This window comes from Triturus cristatus, chromosome 5_1, assembly GCF_964204655.1.
Source record: "Triturus cristatus chromosome 5_1, aTriCri1.1, whole genome shotgun sequence".
NCBI classification, from domain to species: Eukaryota; Metazoa; Chordata; class Amphibia; order Caudata; family Salamandridae; genus Triturus; species Triturus cristatus.
The window spans coordinates 465,733,349-465,757,409 of NC_140587.1; the positions used below are offsets into that span (position 1 = coordinate 465,733,349).

A 24,061-nucleotide genomic window follows, 5' to 3' on the forward strand; every position below is an offset into this window, starting at 1 on the left:
TTATTTAGCAAAAAGTGTGGTTGTTTTGAAGGATAATTGAACTAGTTTTGGATTTTAAACCTGGCATCCCTGAACAGGATCTGTTGTGTCATTGTACATCCTGCATAACACCATGATGGAAGTGGAGCATTTCTGTATACATGTATGACAATCCAGTAGCAATCTTGTGAGCTGTTCCAGCCTTCGTCTATTTCTTTGCTGTTCCTCCTCTCACACCCTCTTACACCCTACAATGGTGGGTAACCCTGGCCTGACAGTGCTGCCAGATTGGGCTATTTCCTGTATACATGTGTGATAATTTTCCCATTTGTGCAGGAAAAAATACTCCTGGTGGGTTGGACAAATGCAGGCTCTATTGGGCCCTTTGTGCACAACATGTATGCCCTCTGCACAGCCATGGACCCATAGCAAGGCCATCAATAATTCATAATGCATAATTCCAACTTATGACTGCCCTGCTTCATGAGAGTGCTGTGTTCCTGGGATGACAGGACCAATGTAATTATCTACAGCATGGAGTGGGAGTCCAATTGGAGTAGCGGCAGGGGTCGTTTTTTCTTGAATGAGTGGGCCATCTTTTCGAAATGGCTGACATTATTTTAAATAGCACAAGATTTCCTGGAATGGTGCCATAATAATGCCCTCCTAGTTTTGCCCCTTAGAAAGTCAATCAGCTTATCAACCTTGCCTTATGAAAGTTGAATAGTGTTAAAAAAAGATTCAGATACTGAAGACTTTTGATGGGATGTATGCCCCATATTCGGGAACAGGTGACATGCTTGTCAACTCTGTCTATTTGAATGGTAGGCTTTGGATGTTCTCGCAATCTGCAGATTTATTCATTATTTTGTTTTTGGTAGGGGCACGCTCACGATTTCACTTGAAAAATTCCAGTTTCCGCACCAGAAAGCGAACTACCAACACCCATCTAAAAGTAGTGCAAAATAAATGCATTTCTTGAATCTTTACTGAAGTTAATGACACTCTAGTAGAAAGAAGTAGGCTGGCCACAGTGGTAAGAGCTCTTATTTATGTTATTTTATAGATTATGATGTCACCTAGGCTAGAAGTCATGCAATCACTTCTTCTGATTTCTTCTCATGAATCCCATTTCATGTTGTGTTCTGTGAGGCCATTCTCAAGCCAAATGCCATTTAATGTTATTTCATGTGGTGGGATCGTATTAAGATTACCTGATGACCCCATATCATCAGGGACATTGTCTTGAACTTTACTTTAGCAACCTATTGCTTTCTGTAAATTGTGTTCTTGGTTTTAATGAAGTCAGCGCTGGAGATGCAAGCGCTTACTTTGGGACTTCATAAAGTTTGCTCTATTGGGCCCTTTGTGCACAACATGTATGCCCTCTGCACAGCCATGGACCCATAGCAAGGCCATCAATAATTCATAATGCATAATTCCAACTTATGACTGCCCTGCTTCATGTGAGTGCTGTGTTCCTGGGATGACAGGACCAATGTGGGGCAGGATCATAAAGGGTGGTGCCAATGGCAGTGAGCCGATATATTATTTTTGTCAAAAAATTAAAATGTGATAATAAAGCTGTTCATGTTGTCTTAATTAGACACAAAGAGACTGCTTTTCAAGACAGCTGAAGGAGTTAGCAGAACATTAAGTGAACTGAAAAGTGTGGGGTATTTCTAAAGAAGTGTGGTCAAACAGGGTAGCTAAGAATCATTTATAGGAGATGTGGCCACTGTAATAAATGCATCTAAATGACATTCCTATAGTGCATACCTAGCCAAAAGGAAGGGGAATGCTGTACATGGTCAAAGACAAGCATTTAGATAAAGAGTAAGAGGAGAGGTTTGCAGATGGTTAATGCATTGTGATGTAGTGTTCTTTAAGTAGATGAGTCTTCAACTCTTTCTAAATTGGAGCAGCGTTTGGGCGATCCTGATGTATATGGGGATGTTGTTCCAGGTTCTGGGTACATACATGGAAAAGACCTATTGTTTTGTTTTTCTTTTTAAGACTTCTTAGTCTGCAGTCTGATGATGTCCTGGCTGCCGGTGTGCTGAGAACCACCAAGGATAGTGAGCTTGTCTGCAAGATAAATGGCGGTGCTGGTGGTGATAACTTTGTAGATGATGCAACTGGATTTATAGATGGTGCAGATCTGCAAAGGAGCAAATGGCATTCCATCAGAATAGGGGTGATGTGATCAAAGTTTTTCAGGCCCTGGATGAGACTTGCTGGTGCTTATTTGATGCTCCTAAGGGGTGCCAGTGTGTAGACTGGGAGGCCATGGAGTATCTACAATTAAGAGCACAAGGGCTTGAACAGCAGTGCTAAAATTGCATCCTTGAAGAAATGGTTTGACCTTTTTTTTTTTTTTTAGAAGACAGAGCTTGTACCAAACCATCTTTGTTTATTTTAGCAAAGTGTTCCTTTATAATGAGGTTGGTGTCCATAGTAACCTATATGACTTAGCATTCTGTGAAAATTGGGCTTCCAAGCCGTCAAGATTCATATAATTGAGCCAGGTTTGTACTGTATTTTGTTTATTATTCCGGGCAATTAATAGGAATTCTGTCTTGGTTGGGTTGAGAGCTTGTACCAAACCATCTTTGTTTATTTTGGCAAAGTGTTCCTTTATAATGAGGTTGGTGTCCATGGTAACCTATATGACTTAGCATTCGGTGAAAATTGGGCTTCCAAGCCGTCAAGATTCATATAATTGGACCAGGTTTGTACTGTATTTTGTTTATTATTCCGGGCAAATAATAGGAATTCTGTCTTGGTTGGGTTGAGCTTCCTGAAGGCACTGGACATCCAGGTATGGATGTAAAAGCAGTGTCTGAGGAATTGGATGTCTGAAGTAGAGGAGACTTGCAAGCAGAGGGGTGTATCATCAGCATATAGGTGAATCTTGGTTGCTGTTATATGCGAGTAGAACATCACACGGCTCCATGACTAGGTTGAAGATGACAGGAAACAGTATACAGGCCTGAAGGCCTCCAGAAGAGATACAGATCTTTTGTAACCTGATTGTGCTCATGTGAACACACTGGTGTCAATTATAAAGGTATTACAAGACCCAGGAAAAGTCACTGCTGGTGAATCCAGTTTGAGAATCCAGTATTCGTATGAGGGTTCAAAGGTCTATTGTGTCAAAAGAAGATGAGAGGTCCAGCAATAACCGGAGGCAGGGATCATCTTCATCTGTGGTCAGGTGGGCATCCATCTATCGCATGTAAGTTAACGGCATCCGCGCTACAGTGCGATCGGACGCCGGACTGGTCCTCCTCCTCTTGGTCCAGGTCCTCCACATATTTTTCCTGACCAGGCTTCAAGTCACTTTGCTACTGATTCTCCTGTTCCTACTCCTAAACTGGTCCTCTTGCTGGTGGTCTTCCTGCCAAGGCCAGACTAGCCTTTTATCTCATCAGACCTTTCCCGGGAGGTCTAGCATCATTAAAGATTGTTTTTTTGAAGGCCTACACTCACCTCTGGCACTTATGTCATTCTCTCCAGCTACTCAGGGTTTATTGAAGTAGTCACAGTGTGGTCATAAGCAGATAGAGGTGTGGAAAAGAGAGTGGGAGGGAAGAGAGATAGAGTATTAAGAGGGGGGAGAGAGGCAGAAAATTGATAGATGAAAGAAGTGAGCGAGCGGAGAAGGGTATGAACTGTTTTTGTCAGAGCTACTTTTGCTTCCAAGCCTGACCATGCTTCCTGCTTCTCCGGTCGTAGTCCTCCAGGTCATAATCTTTCTGGTCTTCTTGGTCCTGGCCCTCCAAGTGTTTTCAGTTTTGGTACTTCTTGTCATGGGCTTTGAGGTCCTAGATTTGCTCCTGGTCCTGCTGGAGATGGTCCTCCTGGTCCTCTAACCTTGATTTGTATGGTCCTCCTTATGCTTGTCCCCAGGGCACTGGTCGATATTTTACTTATCCACCAGGGCCCCTCTGATTTTGATCCTTCATTGGTGAAAAAGCACCTGCAGTAGTGAGATAAAGGGGTGGTGGGGGAACGGTGCTAGATTAAAGAAGCATAAAATGCTATCAAGTCTAGATAGACAGTATTGGTATTCGGCAACCCCGAACTTCAACAGTGCTGGTGGTGGATTTTTGAAGAAAACATTGGGTTCCGGCACTTATTCTTTTACAAATTAAGAATAGTTTTTAGATAAGAAAACAACTCTCTGGTGACACAGTTATAGCCACAGGAGAGCTATCGCTGAGGCTTGAAAGATGGTACACCATGAGCCACAAACAGAAGATCACTGCCTCGTGTGACAGAGATGAGTGCGCACCTTAGACCCTCAGGCTAATCAAATGTTACAGGTGTGAATGACATACATAAGTGCTATCACTCAGATTGCACAGGAAAGAACAGGAGATCGCTTCTGACAATAGAGTTATCACTCAAGATTCAGTGATTAAATAGGACTGCAAGTTAGAGAGAAGAGCTTCAACTCAGTTCTCAAATAACTTACAGCCTAGCACTTATACCAGCAGCGCTGTCACTCAGGTTACACTGATATCATATGTGGGAACACTGTACAACTGAGCTACCCTTGCACTATGCTGATGTAAGGCTCAAGCGTACGGCAACAAATCTGTCTCTGGTTAGAGATGTAAACCTCATACAGAAGAGACATACTATAGGTTTCATCTATGGTAGGCCTGTGGGCTGTAGGCAGGTGAGCAACTGCTTGGGCCCCGCAGATGATGTTTGTATGATTTTTAAACTACTCTTTTAATGGATGATTTATTGTCTTTTTGCCGAGCTGCAACAGCCCTAAGACCTATCTCTGTGTGTGGCCTGTTTTGAATTGAAGGCAGTGTGATTCTCTTCATACAGAAAACGTTCTGATGAGCTGTTGAGTAGAAGGTTCAAGAGAACCCTTCTGTACGCAATTCCAAATTGATAACATCTTTGTATAATGTGGAAAAGACCACTGTCTTGAACAGTAATGTGGAAGTGTGAGTGCTTATTGCGGCCTACAAGAGAGCCTAACATACCATAGCAAAAATACAAGTTTAGTTAGAAAGCTCATCCCTTTACCTGATAAATCGGTGAATATTTTAACAGATATAATAAACAATACGGGAAACCTGAAAGTGTTCATACTTACAGACTTTGTACTCCCTTCTGAAATTTCCTCTTCTGGTGGTTCCAATTTAAGGTCCTTGTGAGACAAAGAAAACACATGAAAAATGTGTTGATGAGATAGAGTAGACGGGTTCAATAAATTTGATGAAAGTTATAGACTGTGCACACTAATTCAGTTATACGTGTTAAGAAAACCAGGGTGAAAATTGCTCACAACAAAAACTTTCCTGAATGCATTAGCTGGTTCATCACTTTAAATCAAACGATTCAGGTGGTGGTTACTCTGGGCCATATTTGTTGGCAGAGTAAGGCAATGCAGCCCAGCAAGTCACCTTGCTGCGTGGCGTTCCAGGGAAAGGGCAGTAATACATCCTATTTTTAAAAAATGCGCCGCATTCCTGTCCTTGTCCCTGTGCTGGTGCTGGCACCATGGTGCAACAGTGACTGCGTTGCAGACAGGGTTGATTTTTTGCAGGAAGGGATAACTTCCTGCACAAAAACAATCCTGAGAGGCAAATTCCTGTTTCTTTGCGTGCTGCAGAATGCAGTGCAGACAGAAATAAAAAGTAACAAGGAGAAATTAAGATATTTCTCCTTGTTACGCCACACCTGGGGAGGAGTATTTTTTTATTGGGGCATTCCCAGGTTTGCTGGTTCTGGTAAATCTGGGAATGCATCAAAAACCATGGGAGTTGCGTGGAAACACCCACGGAACGCCTCCTCGGTGCAGAGTATGTGCATTGCTTTACTCAAGAAATAAAGAAGCCACTCAGTGCCACGCAATATATATATATATATATATATATATATATATATATATATATATATATATATATATATATATATATATATATATATATATATATATATATATATTTAGATATTTAGATATATATACACACACACATACACACACACACAGTTTCGTCATTTAAAAGGATATTTATTAACACTGTTGAATATGTGCAGGGCTGTCACTCATGGGAGTCAAAGCCTCCAGTGAGTCATCATACACTTCCCCTCCCTCAACAACAGTAAAAATAGGACATTACTTTCTGCTGATATGTATATATAGTTTATACCATGTTGTATATTTCAAGTGCCTTAGTAATAGAAGCAGATATATAAGCAGAACTAGAGCACATTGTATAGGTCTCTAGTGTGACAACAAAAATCCAGAAAATGATAAGCCAGAAGGTCCAAAAGGTCCAGAAAAAGCACCTTTACTATAGTTAAAACTCTTTTTGGTTCAGCTGCTATGTTGAAAGTTTTGGAGTGAACCGTCAAGCAAGGGCCGAGTAAAAAGGGGAAATCCTAAAGCACATTTTCCCCATGTTATGTCTTTGGGGATCTTTCATTTTTTTAATATGACTATAGCCCAAACTGCTGAATGGAATTTGACAGAAAGCTAGATGTTGGTCCAGAAAGTGTGCTTTTTGTGATTTGGTGTAAATCCTTTCACATAGTTTCAGAAATATTTAAGTTTAAAATGTATAGATATCTGGGGACACAAGTCCTTGCAGTGGACTCACGTATCCTACTGAAATTTGATTAGCTGCCAACACTTCAACCAGTAAGTGTTGGCAGACATCTTGGGACTCGGCTTGAAGCAGGGTCCCACACAAAAAAAGTAAAAAATAAAGAAAAGGGGCAGGGTAGGAATACCCTCATACCCAAGATATGGTGGGGGTATCCCACAGGGACCCCACCGGAGGTTTGAGGCATTTGGTTTTTTAAAGTTGCAGCAAAATTTCAAAAAAAGATGTGCAGGCTCCATCGCGTCTTTCATAAGAAGCTCCTGGGTGGACTAAATCCCAGGGTAATGGTTTTAAAGATATACAGGGGTGCCCATGCAGCACCCCCACACCATGGGGACCGCCACCTCCCGGGGCAAACATTCGGGGGCATGCATAGCCCCCCTGCAGCCCCAGGCCCCGCCATCTCCCCGGGGCTCTTTACTAAATATGTGCGGGAAGGGCCGTATGGCCTGCCCCGCAGCCCTGGGGAGCTAATGTAATGGGGGGCCTCAAGGACCCCCCTACCCCGGGGAACACCACCTCCTCGGAGCTTTTAATTTTTGATATGGGTGGGCCTCACGGACCACCCCCGAGCCTCCGGGACTACCACCTCCCCGGGGCCAAGGGATTTTTAAAAAGAAATGGGTAACTATAAATCGCACAAAATACATGGACAAACTCAATGTAATATGCTTAACTTTGGAAGGCTTATGCAAATCAGGCGCAAATATAGTTCTACTCATCATTGCCTCCTTTGATAATCATTTTACTTTCTATCTTGATAGCTGTTTATTTGCTGTATTTTTCCACCATTGTAGTCTGATCTGATTGAGTGGAACATTTCGGAGAATGTAACCCAAAATATTTATGCAATGCAATCTCCACGCTGTGAAGTCCTTGTCAGCTATGCACCATTTCTGCATTACCCATTAACATTCAGGCTGTGTCAGTGGACACAGTGAGTCAACCCTTTTAAAGTACTAGACCAGGGCATTTTAGTTCTCGTCGCCTTTATTCACACAGGGTTTTTCTTTATCATATATTTCTAGAACATGCTAAGTTGTGGTGACATTCAGTTACTTCTGAAGCTTTCTGATGCTTTTACATAATCTAGGTTGACTCTAAATAGTGTCTTATACTTTTTGGAGACATCACCCATCTAATTCACTATTGAAATATTGAGTAAAATATATAATTGGAATAAAAAAAAGGAATATTAAAAAAATTCACAAATTATCTTCAAGTACAGCAACACTTGAAAGTCTGAGTTTATAAAATTCAACAAAAACCATAGGGAAGTGCAAATGTGGACAGGAAACACGGTGGCTGCATGTTGAATGGCTGCGGGCACTCAGCTGTCTGATCCCGCAACTCGGTCTTGATCCTGATCTGAGTGTGGCGCTGAGTTTCCCAGCTCAATGAGGCTTCTTGGGGGATCTGACAACCGGGTCAGTCCCCAGGAGGTGACAAGGCTGTCCCACGGTATCCGGTGGTTGAAGGCAGTGAGAGGGCTCCGATGCTGCAGATCTGCTGGTGTGCGTGTGTTGGGTAGAGTCAGCACAAGTCAAGTCCCCGGCTGGGGTTTGCCTTGCCTCAAAATGCGCATACACTACGGATGCTCCCAGAGGGGTTTCCACGTTTACTATCCCTGGGGGATATCAGGGACTTCAAGAGACTCTAACCTAAGGAGGAGGCCCAGAGGAAGGCTCGGAAGCAGGGGGTAGGCCTCCAGCATAAGGAGGATGTTTTTAAAATATCCCAGTAAAGTCTCGAGGTATACACTACTTAATAGAAACATTGAGGGGGTTAACGTTGGTACACCCCATGACCTTCCTTCTGTGCTGGTGGCCCCTGGTCTGAAAAAAGGGAATTGACGTGTGACTGAAGGGGAGGCAGGGGAGGGACTTATGTCCCCTCACATTATAACTCTACTAGGTCCCCTGGCAAAAATCTAGGGGGTAGGTGCAGGAGAGCACCAGTCCAGCAGATTAAAATTACTCCTCCTCTCAAATCATTTTTCAGAGTCCTAACTTTTGTCCAACGCGTAGAGGAGGAAAAAAGGGATACCTCCCTGGACTTTACTGAGATGGCGTCGCATGAAGTAGCTTAGTCTAGTAGGGGGGTGGACATCATGCAAGCTCGGGCCTTAGCAGGGCCCTTGGGAGACGTAAGGTCTCCAGGGGCCTCTGACTTAGGGGGTGCCCCTGTCCCCACCAGCAATAGGTTCGAAGCTCTGGCATCAAATGGCGAACCAGAGCCGGGAGAGGAGCAGCTACTCAATGACCAAGAAAGTAATACCAGGGTCGAAATCCCCAGGGAAAAGGCGAAAGATTTATTGGTGGGTATCCTCCTATGGTTAAAAGAAGAAATGAAAAATAGGTTTATGGTTTCAGAGGCTAATCAGGAGAGCATTCAAGTCTCACGTTTGGAGCTAGCGCAGAAGCTAGACGGGGTTGCTGCTCGTACTAAAGCACTGGAGGAGGAGGTAGGATCAATAAAGTGGATCGTTGAGGAAAACACCTCTGGGCTCTCAATGCTATGCAAACAGAATAAAACGCTACGTGAGGACATACATTGAGAGGGTATGGAATGAAGTCCTTTATAATCAAGCTTCTGAGAGATACCGTATTAAAGGATAAGCCAGAGATCGATCTAGTTCATGAGATCCAGAGGGCACACCAAGATCAGTTCAGTTCAGGAGGAACCTCCAACGGTCTAAGCCAAGTAAGATCTTGGTAAACTTTCTTTCGTATGCAGTTAAGGAGGTAATCCTGAGTGCGGCTCTAAGGGAAGGCCCCTATACGGTTAATGGCTTTTCTCTCATAATAAGATCAGATATATGCAAGGCAACGGAGCAGAGTCAGTGGGAGCTGGGCAAGAAGATGGAGGACCTTTTGGAAGTTTGGGGCAAAAGTACAACAAAAATTCCCAGGAACCGTCTGCATAATGTGGAATAACCAAATGTATAATTATTGTACAGTGTAGGATGTGGATGCACTGATAGTCTCTATTAAAGGGAAAGGAGATGCCCCCTTACTACTTTAGCACTGAGTACAAGTGTTTTTCAGATTCAGGAAGGGTTGAGGGAGTTGGCTCGGGTTATAAAATCATCAGGCATCCTGGAGTAGCACAAACGGCAATTGTATGACTTCATGTTTTGGGAGGGTTCCCCAGGGTAGGGTAAAAGGGGGGGCTTGGGGAGGGATGTGGAAGAGGGGCATGAGGTGGGGAGCAGTGGGAAAAAAGAAAAAGAAACTTCCTCAATGTCACAGTGCAGATTTATCTCCCCTCAGGGATCGGTTGTTTAAGGATAGAGTCAACACATTGGAATTATGGATGGGGGTGGTAGCAGTTTACGTTTCTTAACCTGGAACATGAATGGTTTACGGTCCCGAGCCAGGCAAAGAGCGGTTTTGAAGTACCTGGAAGTCAGGCCCATATAATCATCCTGCAAGAAACGCACCTAGTCGCAAGAGAGAGTAGAGAGCTTTTCCCCAGGTATGGATGGATCACGAGTTTGGTGGTGACTGATCAGGACCAGTGTTGTAAAGGTGTGGCGATCCTGATTAGGGAGGGCTCAGGGGTAGAGATAATGTGCTCCAAAATCAATAGTAATGGTAGTTGGGACCTAGCCAGGGTGAGAAGGTATGGTTTGTGCAGGGTATTATGGACCAAACCTGGATGACCCCCATCATATCGTGGACCTAGAGCTAAGCTTAGCAGAATGTTCAGTTCCTTTGGTTCTGGGGGAAGATTTTAACACTGCTTGATCTAGATATATCAAATCTGAGGGAAGGGGTCAGGTACCAAAGATGAGACAGGTGCTCAGAAATATGTTGCAGGACCTGGGATTGGTGGATGCTTGGCGCTATTTAAAAGGTCAGGAGAGATGATACACCTTCCATAGCAAAAAATATGGGCACTTTTCTAGGTTATATTATTTTTTGGTCGATGTGGGTTTAGCGGGGCATATAGTGATGTTAATCATCTCCCAGGGCATATTTTGGATCACTCCACTATTATCTCATCACTGCAACCCCCTGGGTATAAGCCAAATCTAAGGTGGACTTTGAAGAGACCTATCCTTTCAGATAGTAATCTGGCACTCGTACTAATAATGAAGGCTCAGCCCCCTTGAAGTCGGTTGGGATACATTGAAAGCTTTCATCCAGGGGATAATAATTTGCCAGGGACGCTTAAAGCACAGGGAAGAGAGGGCTGAATTGGCCAGACTAGAGCAGGAGGTTGGGTTATTTGCGATCAGTCTACAGACCCAGGATGAAGTAACCAATAGGGCATTACTATTAAAGCAGTTAGAAGAGGCACAGTTAAGCTATAAGACAACGATCGACCCCAAGTGTAGGGAAAGGTGGCAGGCTGGATTGATGAGGTACTTTGAGTATGGGGAATGAGCTGGGGCCTTGCTGATTTAGAAAGCGAAAGTGGAGTGATCTTGTAACATGATCAAGGAGCTGGTGGTAAGCTCCCGCAGGAAGGTGTTAAAAAAACTCGCGGACATGCATAGACGCCTGGTCTCCCTCTTTTCTGGTCTATCTCACTCTTTTCTGCTCTATATAGGGAAGACATTTCCCCGGACCCATATAAACTTAGGGAATGGCTGGGAGGCGTGGGCCTCCCTGTGCTCTCAGAGAAGGGGATAGAGTTTATGGAGGCACCTATAACTCGGGAGGAAATTAGTGGGTTTCTGAGCAAGAATGGGAAAGAGGTAGGGCCAGATGCCATCCCGTCGGAAGTATATAAGATTCTAAGGGAGGAAATGGTTGCAGTCTGGGAGGCATAGCCAGGAGTTTGTGGAGCAGCTGATAGGTTGTATAGGCCTCGCCACAGCCCGGTCGTTGCCTTTGGCTGTTGTTACATTGGATGCAGCCAAGGCTTTCGACAGGGTTTGTTGGGCGTATTTGTGGGGTGTTTTGGAGGTACTTGGTTTTAGTCCAGGCTTTGTTTCTATGCTACAGGGACTCTATGAGTAGACTAATGCTAGGATTCTTCTTAATGGAACTCTCACTGAGAGCTTCTCTATATCTATGGGTACTGGGCAGGGCTACCCTCTCTCTTGTTTAATATTTATATTGAGCCACTAGCTCAGCTTCTGCGTACCGATGGTCAGGTCATTCCCTTTAAGGCATTGCAGTTCTATTATAAAATTGCGTGATATGCAGATGACCTAATAATTTATACCTCGGATCCTGTAAACACTATCCCAAGGGTGGAGTCTCTGGTGAAGGAGTTTGGGACTTTCTCAGGTTATTTAGTGAATAACACAAAGTCGGAGGTAATATGTTGGAATACATCAGGCAGAGAAGGGAAAGTGCAAGCTGAGATCCGGTATCTGGGTATCAAGATTTTAAACCCCTTAGAGGCTATCCTGAAAGTCAACTTAGAGAGGGCGGCAAAGGAGCTGGACAGTTTACTATCTAGATGGAGGAACCTCCCGCTCACAATATATGGCAGAGTCAATTTAGTTAAAATGGTGATACTATCCAAACTGACGTATCTGTTTAATTGTATTCCTCTAACATTCTCAGTCTCTGTACTGGATAGGATTCAGGCAGGAATAGGAAGCTTCAAATGGGCATCTAAGGAGGCCAGGCTTGCATTGAAAAAGCTACGCCGTAGGTTAGAGAAAGGGGGCTTGGCCTACCCTGATCTGAAGCTCTATTGTATGTCCTTCCAGCTAAAAAACTGCAGGATGCTTCTGATTAAACCCGTAGCCTCAACATGGGGGCAGTGCTGGGAGAGATGGTAAGGGAGTGTGGCTCCGAAGGAGTTTTGTACAAATTTCGAGCAAATAATTTTTTTAAAAAGGTCCATGTTAGACCTGGCATTTCTTGGTGTGGTTACCCCTGCCTTTTTGCCTCTACAGCCTCTATTTTTGATGCTCTGATGGATTTCGTTTTTACTGGCTTAGATGCTTTGGGCACTTTGCTACTGCTGATCAGTGTCAAAGTGCAAGTGCTCCCTTTATAAAGTGTTATATGGTAAGTAGTTGTCCATAATTGGTATGTTTGCCTTACTAGTAAAAGTCCTAGTAAAGTGCACTATGTGTGCCAGGGCTGGTAATGCAAATGCTACTAGTGGGCCTGAAGCACTAATTGTGCCACCCACACAAGTAGCCCTAAGAAGAGATCTCAGGCCTGCCACTGCAGTGCCTGCGTGCAGTTTGTTAACTGCCTTGTTGTCCTGACAAGTGCATTCACTTGCCAGGCCTTGCCTTCCCTTTTTATGCACATCAGACACCCCTATAGTAGGCCCAAGGTACCCCCCTGAGCAGGGTGCAGTGTATGTGAAAGGTGGGACAGGTACTGAGGTGTGCACTGTGTCCTAACAGTGAACTACTGCCAAATTTGTTTTCACTGTTGCAAGGCCATTTTGCCCATAGGACAGAATGGGGAATGCTGTGTCCCATGGTTCCAGCATATCTTCCCATAGGCATATGATGGAGAGATGGAGTTTAGTGTGCCTGAACCCAGAATTTAATAACACATGTTTTTGTGAAGATGATTTTTGAATTGTGAGCTTAGAAACCACGCTTTTAAAAGTGACTGGTTTCTTGTCTTAAACTATCCTGTGTACCTCTGCCTGGTTGTATAGTGCCTGCCTCGGTTTGGATGTGACAGAGTCTGGGAAATGTCCTGACCCCAGGGAGGAGTAGGTGAGAGAGTAACAGGCTGGCCTGCTTTGATGTGGGGGGAGGAGTAGCCCCCTGGATGTGAAGAGGCTGTGTTGTTGCCCCCAGAGGATGGCTCCCCCTCCTGCTGAGTGTCAGGGCCCCAGACCCTGACTATCAAAGGAGTAGGATGTGCACTGACAGGAAGACACCCAGGTCTGGTTTGGACCGAGGTCAAAGCCCCCTGAACAGAAAGACTTCAAAGGCATTTAGGGGTATAAATGTAAGAGCTGAAACCCCTGAACTCAAGACTGAAATCCCTACTGAAAAAGGATTGAACCTACTTGGTGCTCAAGAGGAACCTCTGCCAAAGAAGAACAGCTGAAGAGACTGAAGAGAAGGACTGCCCTTGCTGTGTGTTCTGAGGTTGGGCTGCAGTTGGCTGATTTGACGACAAGGGACTTTGCTGTGTGCTGTGTCCCCCTGCTTGGGAGGACTTTGCTGTGTGCTGTGTCCTGAAGTAGCATGTATCCAAGGGCCCGATGAGAGCAGGTCCCCTGTTGTGGAAACTCAGGAACATAAAAGTTTCCAACTGTGTCTCAGCGACACTGTGTGCGTGGTGCTTTTGCACGCCTGAGACTGTCGTGTGGTCCTTGGTGCTGTGTAAGAGGTGTCCCGTGATCGCATTGCCCCCGCAGTGTGAAACATCATCCATGCTGCTGTATTGCTGTTTGTGGCCCGAGCCGTCATCTTAACTGAGGCTGTGAGGAAAGATCACCGCGGCCGGCCTGAGCCGAAACGTGCTAACGGGATACTTGAATTTAAGAGTGGGTCTCAGCGACGCTGTGTGCGTGGTGCTCTTGCACGCCTGAGGTTGCCATGTGGTCCGTGGTACTGTGTACGAGGTGCCCCATGATCGCATTGCCCCCGCAGTGTGAAACATCGTCCACGCTGCTGTATTTCTGTTTGTGGCCCGAGCCGACGTCGTAAACTGAGGCTGTGAGTAAGGATCACCGCCGCCGGGCCGAGCCGCAACGTGCTAAATGATTTCTTGAAGCAATCTGCAAGGTGAAAGGAATCATGATAGTGTTTACCGAGAGGAATCTGCCCAAGATCGTCAACGGAGGAGAAGGCAGGGCCGTAACCCATCCGGCTACAGCATCGCCTAACTGCATTATGGACTGCCTGATTCTTGCATTACGAACCGCATTATTATTGCACTACGAACCGCCTGATTCTTGCATTAAGACTGTCTTATTACCACATTACGAACTGCATTACAAACTGCATAGCATTGCATTAGGACTGCATTAGAGATCGTGAATTGCTCATTAATACCGCAAGAACCTACAAGTGATTTCTGGTCTAGTAATCGGCCAAGTGAAATATTATGAATATGCATATGTTGGATTTCTATCGTTTGGTCTCATCGTATTCCTTTTTATAAAGATACTGCTATTTTTATGAACCCAGTGTGGTGTCCATTTGTGGTGTTATCACTGTGTCACTGGGAGTGTGGTTGCAAATACTTTACACATTGCCTTGGAGATAAGCCTGGCTGCTCGTGCCAAGCTACCAGGGGGTGAGCAGGGGTTATCTAAGGGTGTGTCCCTCCTTACCCTGACCAGAAGCAAGGGTCCCTATTTGGATTAAGGTACCTACCTCAGCCAACTAGAGAACCCCAGTTCTAACAGTCCGCTTGAAGGTCTTGAAGGCGGCTCTCCTCCTTTAGGTAGGGGTGAGGAACAGATTGGATATGGGGTATTATTCAGACTTCTCTCCTATTTGGGACTCCCCGGGTACCCCGGAGTGTCTGAAGGATGGGCTGAGCGTCCCTTTGCGTGGGGTAGGGATAAAGGTTTGGGGGGAGCTAATAACAACAGAGAGCATTCTCCCATGGAAAGTGTTAGCAGCTAAGACGCAGAACTCCCTTTCTAGGTTTAAATATATTTGGCTGTCCTCCTGGTTCGCGGCTAATTGGAGGAGTTAGGTGGAGTGTGGGCGTTTGAGTCAGAATTGCAGGACGGAGGTCCGAAGGCTACAGAGCGGGCCTAATGGTATTGGAGGGATGATGAGGATAAAACATTGAAGGCTCCCTACTTAGTCTGGGAAGAAGGTATCCGCAGGACTGTGACACTAAATGTTTGGGAAAGATCTTTAAAATGACTTTACTCAGTGGTCAAGCCTGGCAATCTTAAACATAATCATTTATTCACCATTAACAGACTGCCATGGACTCCCAAAAGGATTGCAAAGTTTTTTCAGGAACCCACCTCCAGATGCACTAGGTGTGGTTTATTAAAAGCGGATTACCTACACATCTTTTTTATATGCCTGAGATGGAAACATTCTTGCGGGACGTTGAGGTTGTTGTTGGAGATATCTTCAGGACGAATATATCCTTGAGCCCAACCTTAGTCTTAATGGGGGAGGACATTTCTCCTAGAAAATTGCAGTCATGGCCACAGCAGGCTTTGTTGTTCTATCTGATGCTGTTGGCTAGAAGGGAAATCTGTAAATGATGGACAGACCCGATACCCCCGAGGGTGGGGGACTGGCTTCAAGCAGTTAGATATAACTACCGAATGGATATAACTAGCAGACCTGGAGGGGATAAGGAAAAGATAATTTGTGCTGATTATCAAAAGTGGGGAGATCTGAGGGTCGGATAGGAAGTCTAATGTGTGGTTCTACGATTACACCTAAGCACAGCTGTAAACCAGGGGTCTGGTTTGGGCTGAGTGGCATGGGGCAGTAATTGTATGCAACATGCTAAGGGCTGGAAGGTGTTTACAGAAGGCGCCTGACATTGCAGCAAGGGTGATATGAGGACAAAAAGAAAAAACAACAAAAACCAAAGGTTACAGGGATGTTTTGCAAGGAAATAGAATTAAAACCTTTGAAATGCACTCAAACTTTTATAGTTAGGTTGGGATTTTACACGCACCAAACCATAGAAATTCAGCTGTTATGGTTATACTTATCTCAAGAAACTAAAACTTGTGCCCTAAGGTAACTATAACTCGTGCACTGCTAATTACCCCAAACATTACATCAGTCGTGACATCTTCTATGACATCACTGATAAAATCACTGCAACATTTGCAGTAAAATTATTGATGAGAAAACTGAGTATGAGGGTACGATTTATAGTTACCCATTTCTTTGAAAAACCCTTGGTCACAGGGAGGTGGTAGTTTCAGAGGCTTGGGGGGGGGCAATGGTCCGTGAGGCCCACCAATATTAAAAATTAAAACCCCCGGGGAGGTGGTGGTCCCCGGGGCAGGGGTCCTTGAGGCCCCCCATTATGTTAGTTCCCCAGGGATGCAGGCCAGGCTATACGGGCCTCCCCCACACATGTTATTTCAGTGACAACATAACGTTTTAATGATATTGAGGAGGGGGCTGTGTGGTCCTAGGCATCCCTCACTTATCTGTAGGTGAGTGCCCCGGGGCACAACTGGGCCACCCACCAAGCACCAAGCTGTGGGCAGCTTGCAGCGGCAGCAGTATATTTGCATGCTCCCACCAGTCGGGAGCAATCTATGTTTCCCTTCCGCTGGCAGGGAAACAAAAGTCTCTGCCACCCAGAAAGATCATTTTTCAATCTCCTGCTGAGTGGGAGCAGACTTGCCTTCCCTGCTTGTAGGCACAAAAGGCATGTTTGCTTCCACCCAGTGCAGGCAGGGAAACTACTTTGTCCTGGGGTGGGCTCCCTAGAACACAGTCTGTGAACCGACCCCGGGGAATGGCGTCCCCAGCGCCTTTTGAGGCTCAGGAAGGGGACCCACGTGGCCCCATTCCATTTTTTGAAGAAATTGGACCCAGGGGATGGGGTCCCGTGGACTTTTCAGGACTACGGGGGTCACATGGCCCTCTCCTCTTCTTTTAAATATTGACGCTCAGGGAAAGGGAGCCCGGGGCCTCTTAGTGGCTGGCGGAGGGGCATACCCCTTCCTTCGCTTTATAAATGTGTCGGCCCCTGGGGATAGGGTCCCTGGAACTCTTTCAGGCTTGGGGACGGGGGCCCCCTCCCCCCATTTTGTGGAAATCAGCCCTGGGGGATGAGGTCCCCAGAACCTTTTCATGCTTGGGGAAATTTATAAATTTATAAATGTGTTGGCCTCGGGAGATGGGGTCCCTGGGGGTTTTCAGGCTTAGGGAGGGGGCCATGTGGCCCTCCCCTTTTATGTAGGAGTCAGACCTGGAGGATGTGGGTCCTGGGTCTTTTTCAGGCTTGGGAAGGGGGCCACGAGTCTCCCTTTACCGTCATTAAAATTGCGGCACTGGGGGATAGGGTCCCCGGGGCCTCTTAGAGGCTTGGGCAGGGGAGCCATGCTGCCACACCCCGCCTCCATTCCTTTGTGAGCAGTCAATCCCAAGCTACAACCTACCTTCTGGCATGCGCATTATGCAGTTGGTCTCGCCGGTCCTGGCCACACTAAAGCAGACCTCATCCCCCATGACGTTTTGTCAAAAAATGGGAGGGGGCACAGGGGAACAGTGTCCTAGGGGTGCGTTCCCTGGGACACCACAGTTGAGCTGGCCCCAGGGGATGCGGTCACTGGGGCCTCTACAGGTTCAGAGAGGGAGGCCACGCGTTCCCTCCTCTTCAGTGAGGCTTGGTAAGGTGGATTGTGCATCCCTTCCCCTTTGATATTGTACAGGCCCCTGGGGCCGTAATGGGCCTAGTAAAAGGGGCTGTGCTACCCCTCCTTATTTTTTTAAATTTTAGCTCTGGGGAATGGGGCTTGTGGGCCCCCTCCATTTTATTATTCACAGTGGCCCAGTCCGCCATTTCATTTTTTTAAAAAGAAGCTTTGATCCTGCTGGAGTCCCACGGGATTGCAGCTTTTAAACAAAAAATAATAATTTTGTCCTTCAAGGTGGGGGTCAGTCTGGGACCCCCCACAAAGCCTGGGGAGGCAGGGTATCCTTCAACCTTATATTTCTTTTAAATTTAAACTCAGGAAATGATGCTAAGTCTGTGAGTTCTCTAATGGCTGCCTGCAACATTTTTCTACATGTTGTAGACAGCCAGCCAGAATGCTGTATATTTTTGTATTTTCTCCCTTGAACACAACTATCCAGATGTACAAATATTTTTCATGCTTACCATTTTAAAAACTACTAAATAGATTTAAACCAAATCACAAAAAGCACGCTTTCTGCAACAAGATCTAGCTTTCTGCCCATTTTTCTCAGTCCCCACTCGCTCCGAAACTTTTCATGAAGATTCCGCAAATGGCTCCGTAGTTATTAGCAAACCAATAAATGTGCTTCCTATGGAAGCGCTGACCTAAGTATAGTTACCCACTGTTCACCACCAGTGAGTAACGACTAATAACTTTGATGAACCTTCATGAGCTTTCCTAAAACAGTTCTCTTTTTTGCCTCATTTCTTCATGGAAAGTTACTGGGTGATCCCTCAAGCATGGGCCAAGAAATAAGGGGCCCAGAACACATAACCCCTATGGATTTTCTATAGACTTTTTTGAACAGCGCTACAGAAAAAACTGCTGAACAGAACGGAAAGCTAGATAATGGTCCACAAAGCTTGCTTTTTGTTATTTGGTGCAAATCTATTGAGTAGTTTTTCTGAAACTAAGGTTTAAACAGATTTGTATATCTGGAGAGTTGGGATTGAGGGTCTCTAGCGAGAGTCCCACCAGCTCAACTTAAGAAAATATTGCCTTCTGATTGGCAGAGTGAGTTTTTCCCCTCATGCCACCTTGCTCCCATTGTAGCTAGTGCTCTGATTGGGTGGCTGCAACATGAAAGAAAATGCAATGGCAGCCATTACAGGGCTTTGGGAACTTAGTCCCCGGTCCTGAAAGTTGTTTTAAAAAAAGATATAAAGGTGGCAGGGTAGGGATACTCTGTCCCCTCAGCCTTTGTGGGGTGGGAGCCTTACAGGGTCCCCCCCCCCCCCCGGGCCAATATTCTTATGGGTTTTTGGCACAATCTTAGGGTAATCCTGCAGTATCGTGAACAAAAGGCCATGGGCCCACCATGTAAATGAAAGGGGCTAGGGCACACAGCCTCCATCCCCAAGCCTTTTCAAGACCCCTGCACCCCCATCCCCTGGGTGGAAATACATCAATAAAGGAGGGTGGGGTGCGACCCCCCCAAGCTTTTGCATGCCCGAGGACCCATCCCCTGGGGCCATGTTAATTTTAAAGGAGGTGTAAGCGCATAGCTGCCTTTCTCAACCCTTTAAAGGCCCTGGAACCCCAATCCCTGTGGCAGAATTTGGTATTAAGAAAGGTAGGGGGGCATGTGGACCCCACAAAGCCTCCTAAACCCCGGGACGCTATCCACAGGGGCTGGTTCTCTTCATGTGTTCTGGGGCTCCCAACCATGGAACCTTGTTTCCTTACCTGCAAGAGCGTGGGCAGAGAAACTTGCCTGCTCCCACCCGGCGGGAGCTTTGAAAATGCTTCCGCTGGGTGGGAGAATACATTTGTTTCCCTGCCCATACTCTTGCAGCCAGGGAAACTCAGATTGCTGCTTCTGGGCGGGAGCAGTGCCGGCTCCCACGATGCACTAAGGATGGGTGCATGTGGGGGATAATATAATTTTTTCCCTGCCACCAGCTTACTCTTCAGATCCAATCTTTTGTTGCTCTGCTCATGACACAACAACACATTTTCTCTTTCAAGGCTAGTTACCTCTATTCAAGAATAAAGGTTGCCTTTTTCTTTTCTAAGCCAGGCTTTTCTCTTGTGCAGCCAGAGCAGCCATATTGCATTTCGTTTTTGTTTCTGCTATCTCATCCTTGTAAACTAATCTGAGTGCTTCCAGCTCAGAAGAGGATGCACCATGAACTAAAAAACTGCTCCCAGTCCAATAACGTGCAGGAGAGGATTCCTCTTGCATAGTTTACGGTTAATTTCTGTTTAATCTGGCTTTCCTGTAAACAATTTTTAGCTCTCCCATGATATGTAGAGCTCAATCTTGAGACTTATCTGTCAGTTTTCAGATTTAATTATTTTTTCTTCTTTTTTTAAGCACCAGTATTTTATTTCCTTTCTTGCACACTTTTGCATGTTATATTTAGATTCATGGATGATGTTATGTGCACGTTATACACAATCCAACGCTTGAGAGATATTTTTACTCAATGTACTTTCAATTTTTATGTATTTAACTTCAATGGGGTTTTCCTGATGAGGGCGCCATGTTTGCCGAAACGTGCATCGATTTTTTGAAGAACCAACATTGTATCATTTTATCAATTCCCCGCTGTTCCTTGTTCCCTATATTTCTCATTGACTCGTTGCATGTTTTGTTATGTGCATTGTCTGTACACATTGTGACGTTATATTCATTTTTGTGATTATTTATACTTTATTGTGCGACAACAATACGTAAGTATTTACAGTTGCATCAATCCCATCGTGATATAGTTTTTTCACCATTTTTGTCTGCTATTGTGTTACATGGTTTAGTCATTTTATGTATGTTTTCTACTTGTTGTTCGATTAATTTTGAGCCTACTTTTTAACATTTGTACGAATAAAAATTGAGCTTTTTCATAATTAATAATGGTACATTGGGTCTAGTACAATCATTGTTAATTTTAGGTCTGACATTTTTTTGATTGACCTACATGTTGCCTAGAGATTTCCCATATTAACAATTGTATGTATGTATATATGTTTGTATGTGTGTATATATATATATATTACCTACTGGCGGTCGCCAGTAGGTAGTTATAGTTAGGACCCCTTTTCCATAGGAAATCCGCAACATTCTATTTTGAATAACTTTGGCGCCGGTCGATGAATCCTCGCGAATTTCTCAAAATAGGTGGGGCGCTACGCTCCGCTCCTACCCTGAAAGTCTCGGGGGGATTCGTCAAGCGGGGGCTGAGATAAAAGGGGGGTCCCAAAACGCGTTTTTCCCATGCATTTTTCCATAGGACCTTTAGAACGAGCTACAGCCCGAACGGCTGAACAGAATTACTAGAAATTTGGCAGAGAGGTAGTCCGTAGGTCAAGGAAGTGCCTTTTGTAGGTTTGGTGTAAATCTGTTCAGTAGATTCTGAGAAAATACCCTTTAAATCAATATATATATCTGAGCCCGCTTACGGTACGCTTACGGTACGCTTACCGTACGCGTACGGTGGCGTGCGCGAGCGAGATTCTGATTGGCTGTTAGATCTTAGTAAACATTCGAATCGGCCGAAACCAGGAAGCGGCGGCCGCCATTTTGTGTGTTTCACTCAGAAAAAAAAGAGTGAAAACAGGAAAAGGGGGCAATGAGGAGAGTTACAGACCCCCTTACATTTGTGAGGGGGTCAAAGAAGGACTGTAAAGTACAAAGAAAACATTTATTGATTTTTAAAAAAATCACGGGGTACGCGTACGGTAAGCTTACGGTAAGCGTACGGAAGAAAAAATAAATTAAAAAAGAAATGAAATGCAGATTTAAGAGTTTAGATATTAGGGAGCTCTAAAAAGAGCTGTTGTGTTTATGAAGTCATTTTGTTAGTGGTACCTACAAGTAAGTACCGATGCAGAGTCTAAGGTTCAAGAGGAAGACTCTGTTCCCTTCATCATTGAAGTGCACACCATCTCCTCTATAAATGTCTTGCATGTCATAACGCAAGTTGTTGTGGTAAATGGCACCCATACCATAGTCACGGAGGAAAGCAGAAACAGATTTGTTGACGTGCTTTCTTGCTTTGTCAATCTGCGGACAGAAATGATTGGACCAGTTCCATTTTTGCCTTTGGCATATGTTGGAAAACACAAAGGCAGTTTTAGGGAAAAGTGAAAACAGTTGTGCAAAGGTGTCCTTCATAAGCATTTCCAGACCTACCCCAGTCAAAGTGCCTAGGTCATTGTCACCACAGTGCACTATTATGAGGTCAGGGTGTTGGATTTGCATGAAGGATTTCACCAATGGCATCAATTGGTGCCACTTTAACCCTCTCTGACCAATCCATTTAATGTCTACATTTGGCAAAGCATGGTCTCTCACCATATCTGTTTTCTCTGCAAACTTTTCACTCCAGAAGACATAGCTGTGCCCTACAATCCACACTGTGAACATCTTCAAAGGAGAACTGGATGCACTCAGGAGGTGTCTTTCAGTAGAATGGCAATATGAAAAGAAAGACAGTTTGGAAATGGAGGCATACATATTTTTTTCAAAACAAAAAGAACTGATTGGCTGTTTCATACCATTCTAGAATAAAAACTAGGCTGTATGTGTAAATTAATAGAAGCATGTTTTGTATTGGTACAAAAAAATGTGTTACCAAAGAACAGTACTATGGATTTGCTGTTAGGTTTGAAAAGTCAAGCACTCTTGCTCTGTGGAATTGAAACATTGTGTGGCGAACTTCTGACCTAACTCCACACAGCAGTGTTCCATGAGCTGTTGCTATGGTAGCAGGCAGAAGTCATGTTGGGGGAAGGGTACTAGGCAGAAGTCAAGTTGGGGGCAGGGCACTTTTGGAAAAGGGTTGGTTTTCAACCAATAGAAATGTGTGATTACATTTGAAAAAAAGGGGGAAGCACTGAGATTTGAAACTTACATGTATATGTGTGGAAAAATAGAGGGAAAGTTTGCCATTATCTGGTTCTGCTGAGAGGAGAGAGGTGAACAGAACAGAGATCCTGGCTCTGATAATCTGCTGTTTGAGTGCCACATTTCTTTCACAACTAACTAATTTTAAAGGTGAGGTTAGAGTTTGAGAGGAGATGTATATGGTAAATTAAGAAATGAATAATAGAAATGGAAATTCTTTTTGTTGAAGTTGCGTTTATCATTTTCTGTTTTGGGAGAAATTTAAATGTGAGGAACATGTAAAATAATATGGACTATGTTTTCACGATAAATTAAGGTGTACTGGAAAAAAAAAGAATAGTTTAAGGGTTTGAGGTTGGACTCAGTAATGCAAATACATTCAGCATCACTAAGGCTGGTTGCCCTTGCTGGAATGTAGGCAGCCACCCAGGTTACACATGGTGGTGGTCTGAAAAAGCAGTTTGGACATGTGCATTTAAAAAAATCAAAAAAGTGGTTTCATAATGTGTCAGTCTGTAAAAGTGATTTTCACTTGCCAAAAAAAAAGAGCAGTAAGTGTGCATTCAAATTGGCAAAGAAACTTCGTTTTGGGACTAATGTGAAAACATGACTCTGTGTGGAAATAGGAATTACAGGCAGAGATTTATTGCGTTTTTTTCTGGTGATTTCACAGTTGCATTAGTAGGAAAAAGGGGGAGCGATTTTTTGGGGGAAGAAGCAGACTCTTAGCACACACCCATCTGCTTGCCATGTATAATCATGCACAGTATTTACAAGCGAGTGGGGTTTTCAGGTTTTAGTCTGTAATGCAAATACATTCAGCATCACTAAGGCTGGTTGCCCTTGCTGGAATGTAGGCAGCCACCCAGGTTACACATGGTGGTGGTCTGAAAAAGCAGTTTGGACATGTGCATTTAAAAAAATCAAAAAAGTGGTTTCATAATGTGTCAGTCTGTAAAAGTGATTTTCACTTGCCAAAAAAAAAGAGCAGTAAGTGTGCATTCAAATTGGCAAAGAAATTTCGTTTTGGGACTAATGTGAAAACATGACTCTGTGTGGAAATAGGAATTACAGGCAGAGATTTATTGCGTTTTTTTCTGGTGATTTCACAGTTGCATTAGTAGGAAAAAGGGGGAGCGATTTTTTGGGGGAAGAAGCAGACTCTTAGCACACACCCATCTGCTTGCCATGTATAATCATGCACAGTATTTACAAGCGAGTGGGGTTTTCAGGTTTTAGTCTGTAATGCAAATACATTCAGCATCACTAAGGCTGGTTGCCCTTGCTGGAATGTAGG

The 24,061-nt window shown here is 44.5% G+C and overlaps 1 protein-coding gene across 1 annotated transcript in view; it reads right to left on the minus strand.

The window, feature by feature from the left end:
- NECAB1 (N-terminal EF-hand calcium binding protein 1) overlaps window positions 1-24,061 on the minus strand; it is a 1,647,431-nt gene that overhangs the window by 245,988 nt on the left and 1,377,382 nt on the right. The window contains exon 9 of the mRNA XM_085605303.1: window positions 5,102-5,155. Coding sequence (XP_085461429.1) covers window positions 5,102-5,155 — 54 coding nt within the window. The remainder of the gene's footprint in view (window positions 1-5,101; window positions 5,156-24,061) is intronic.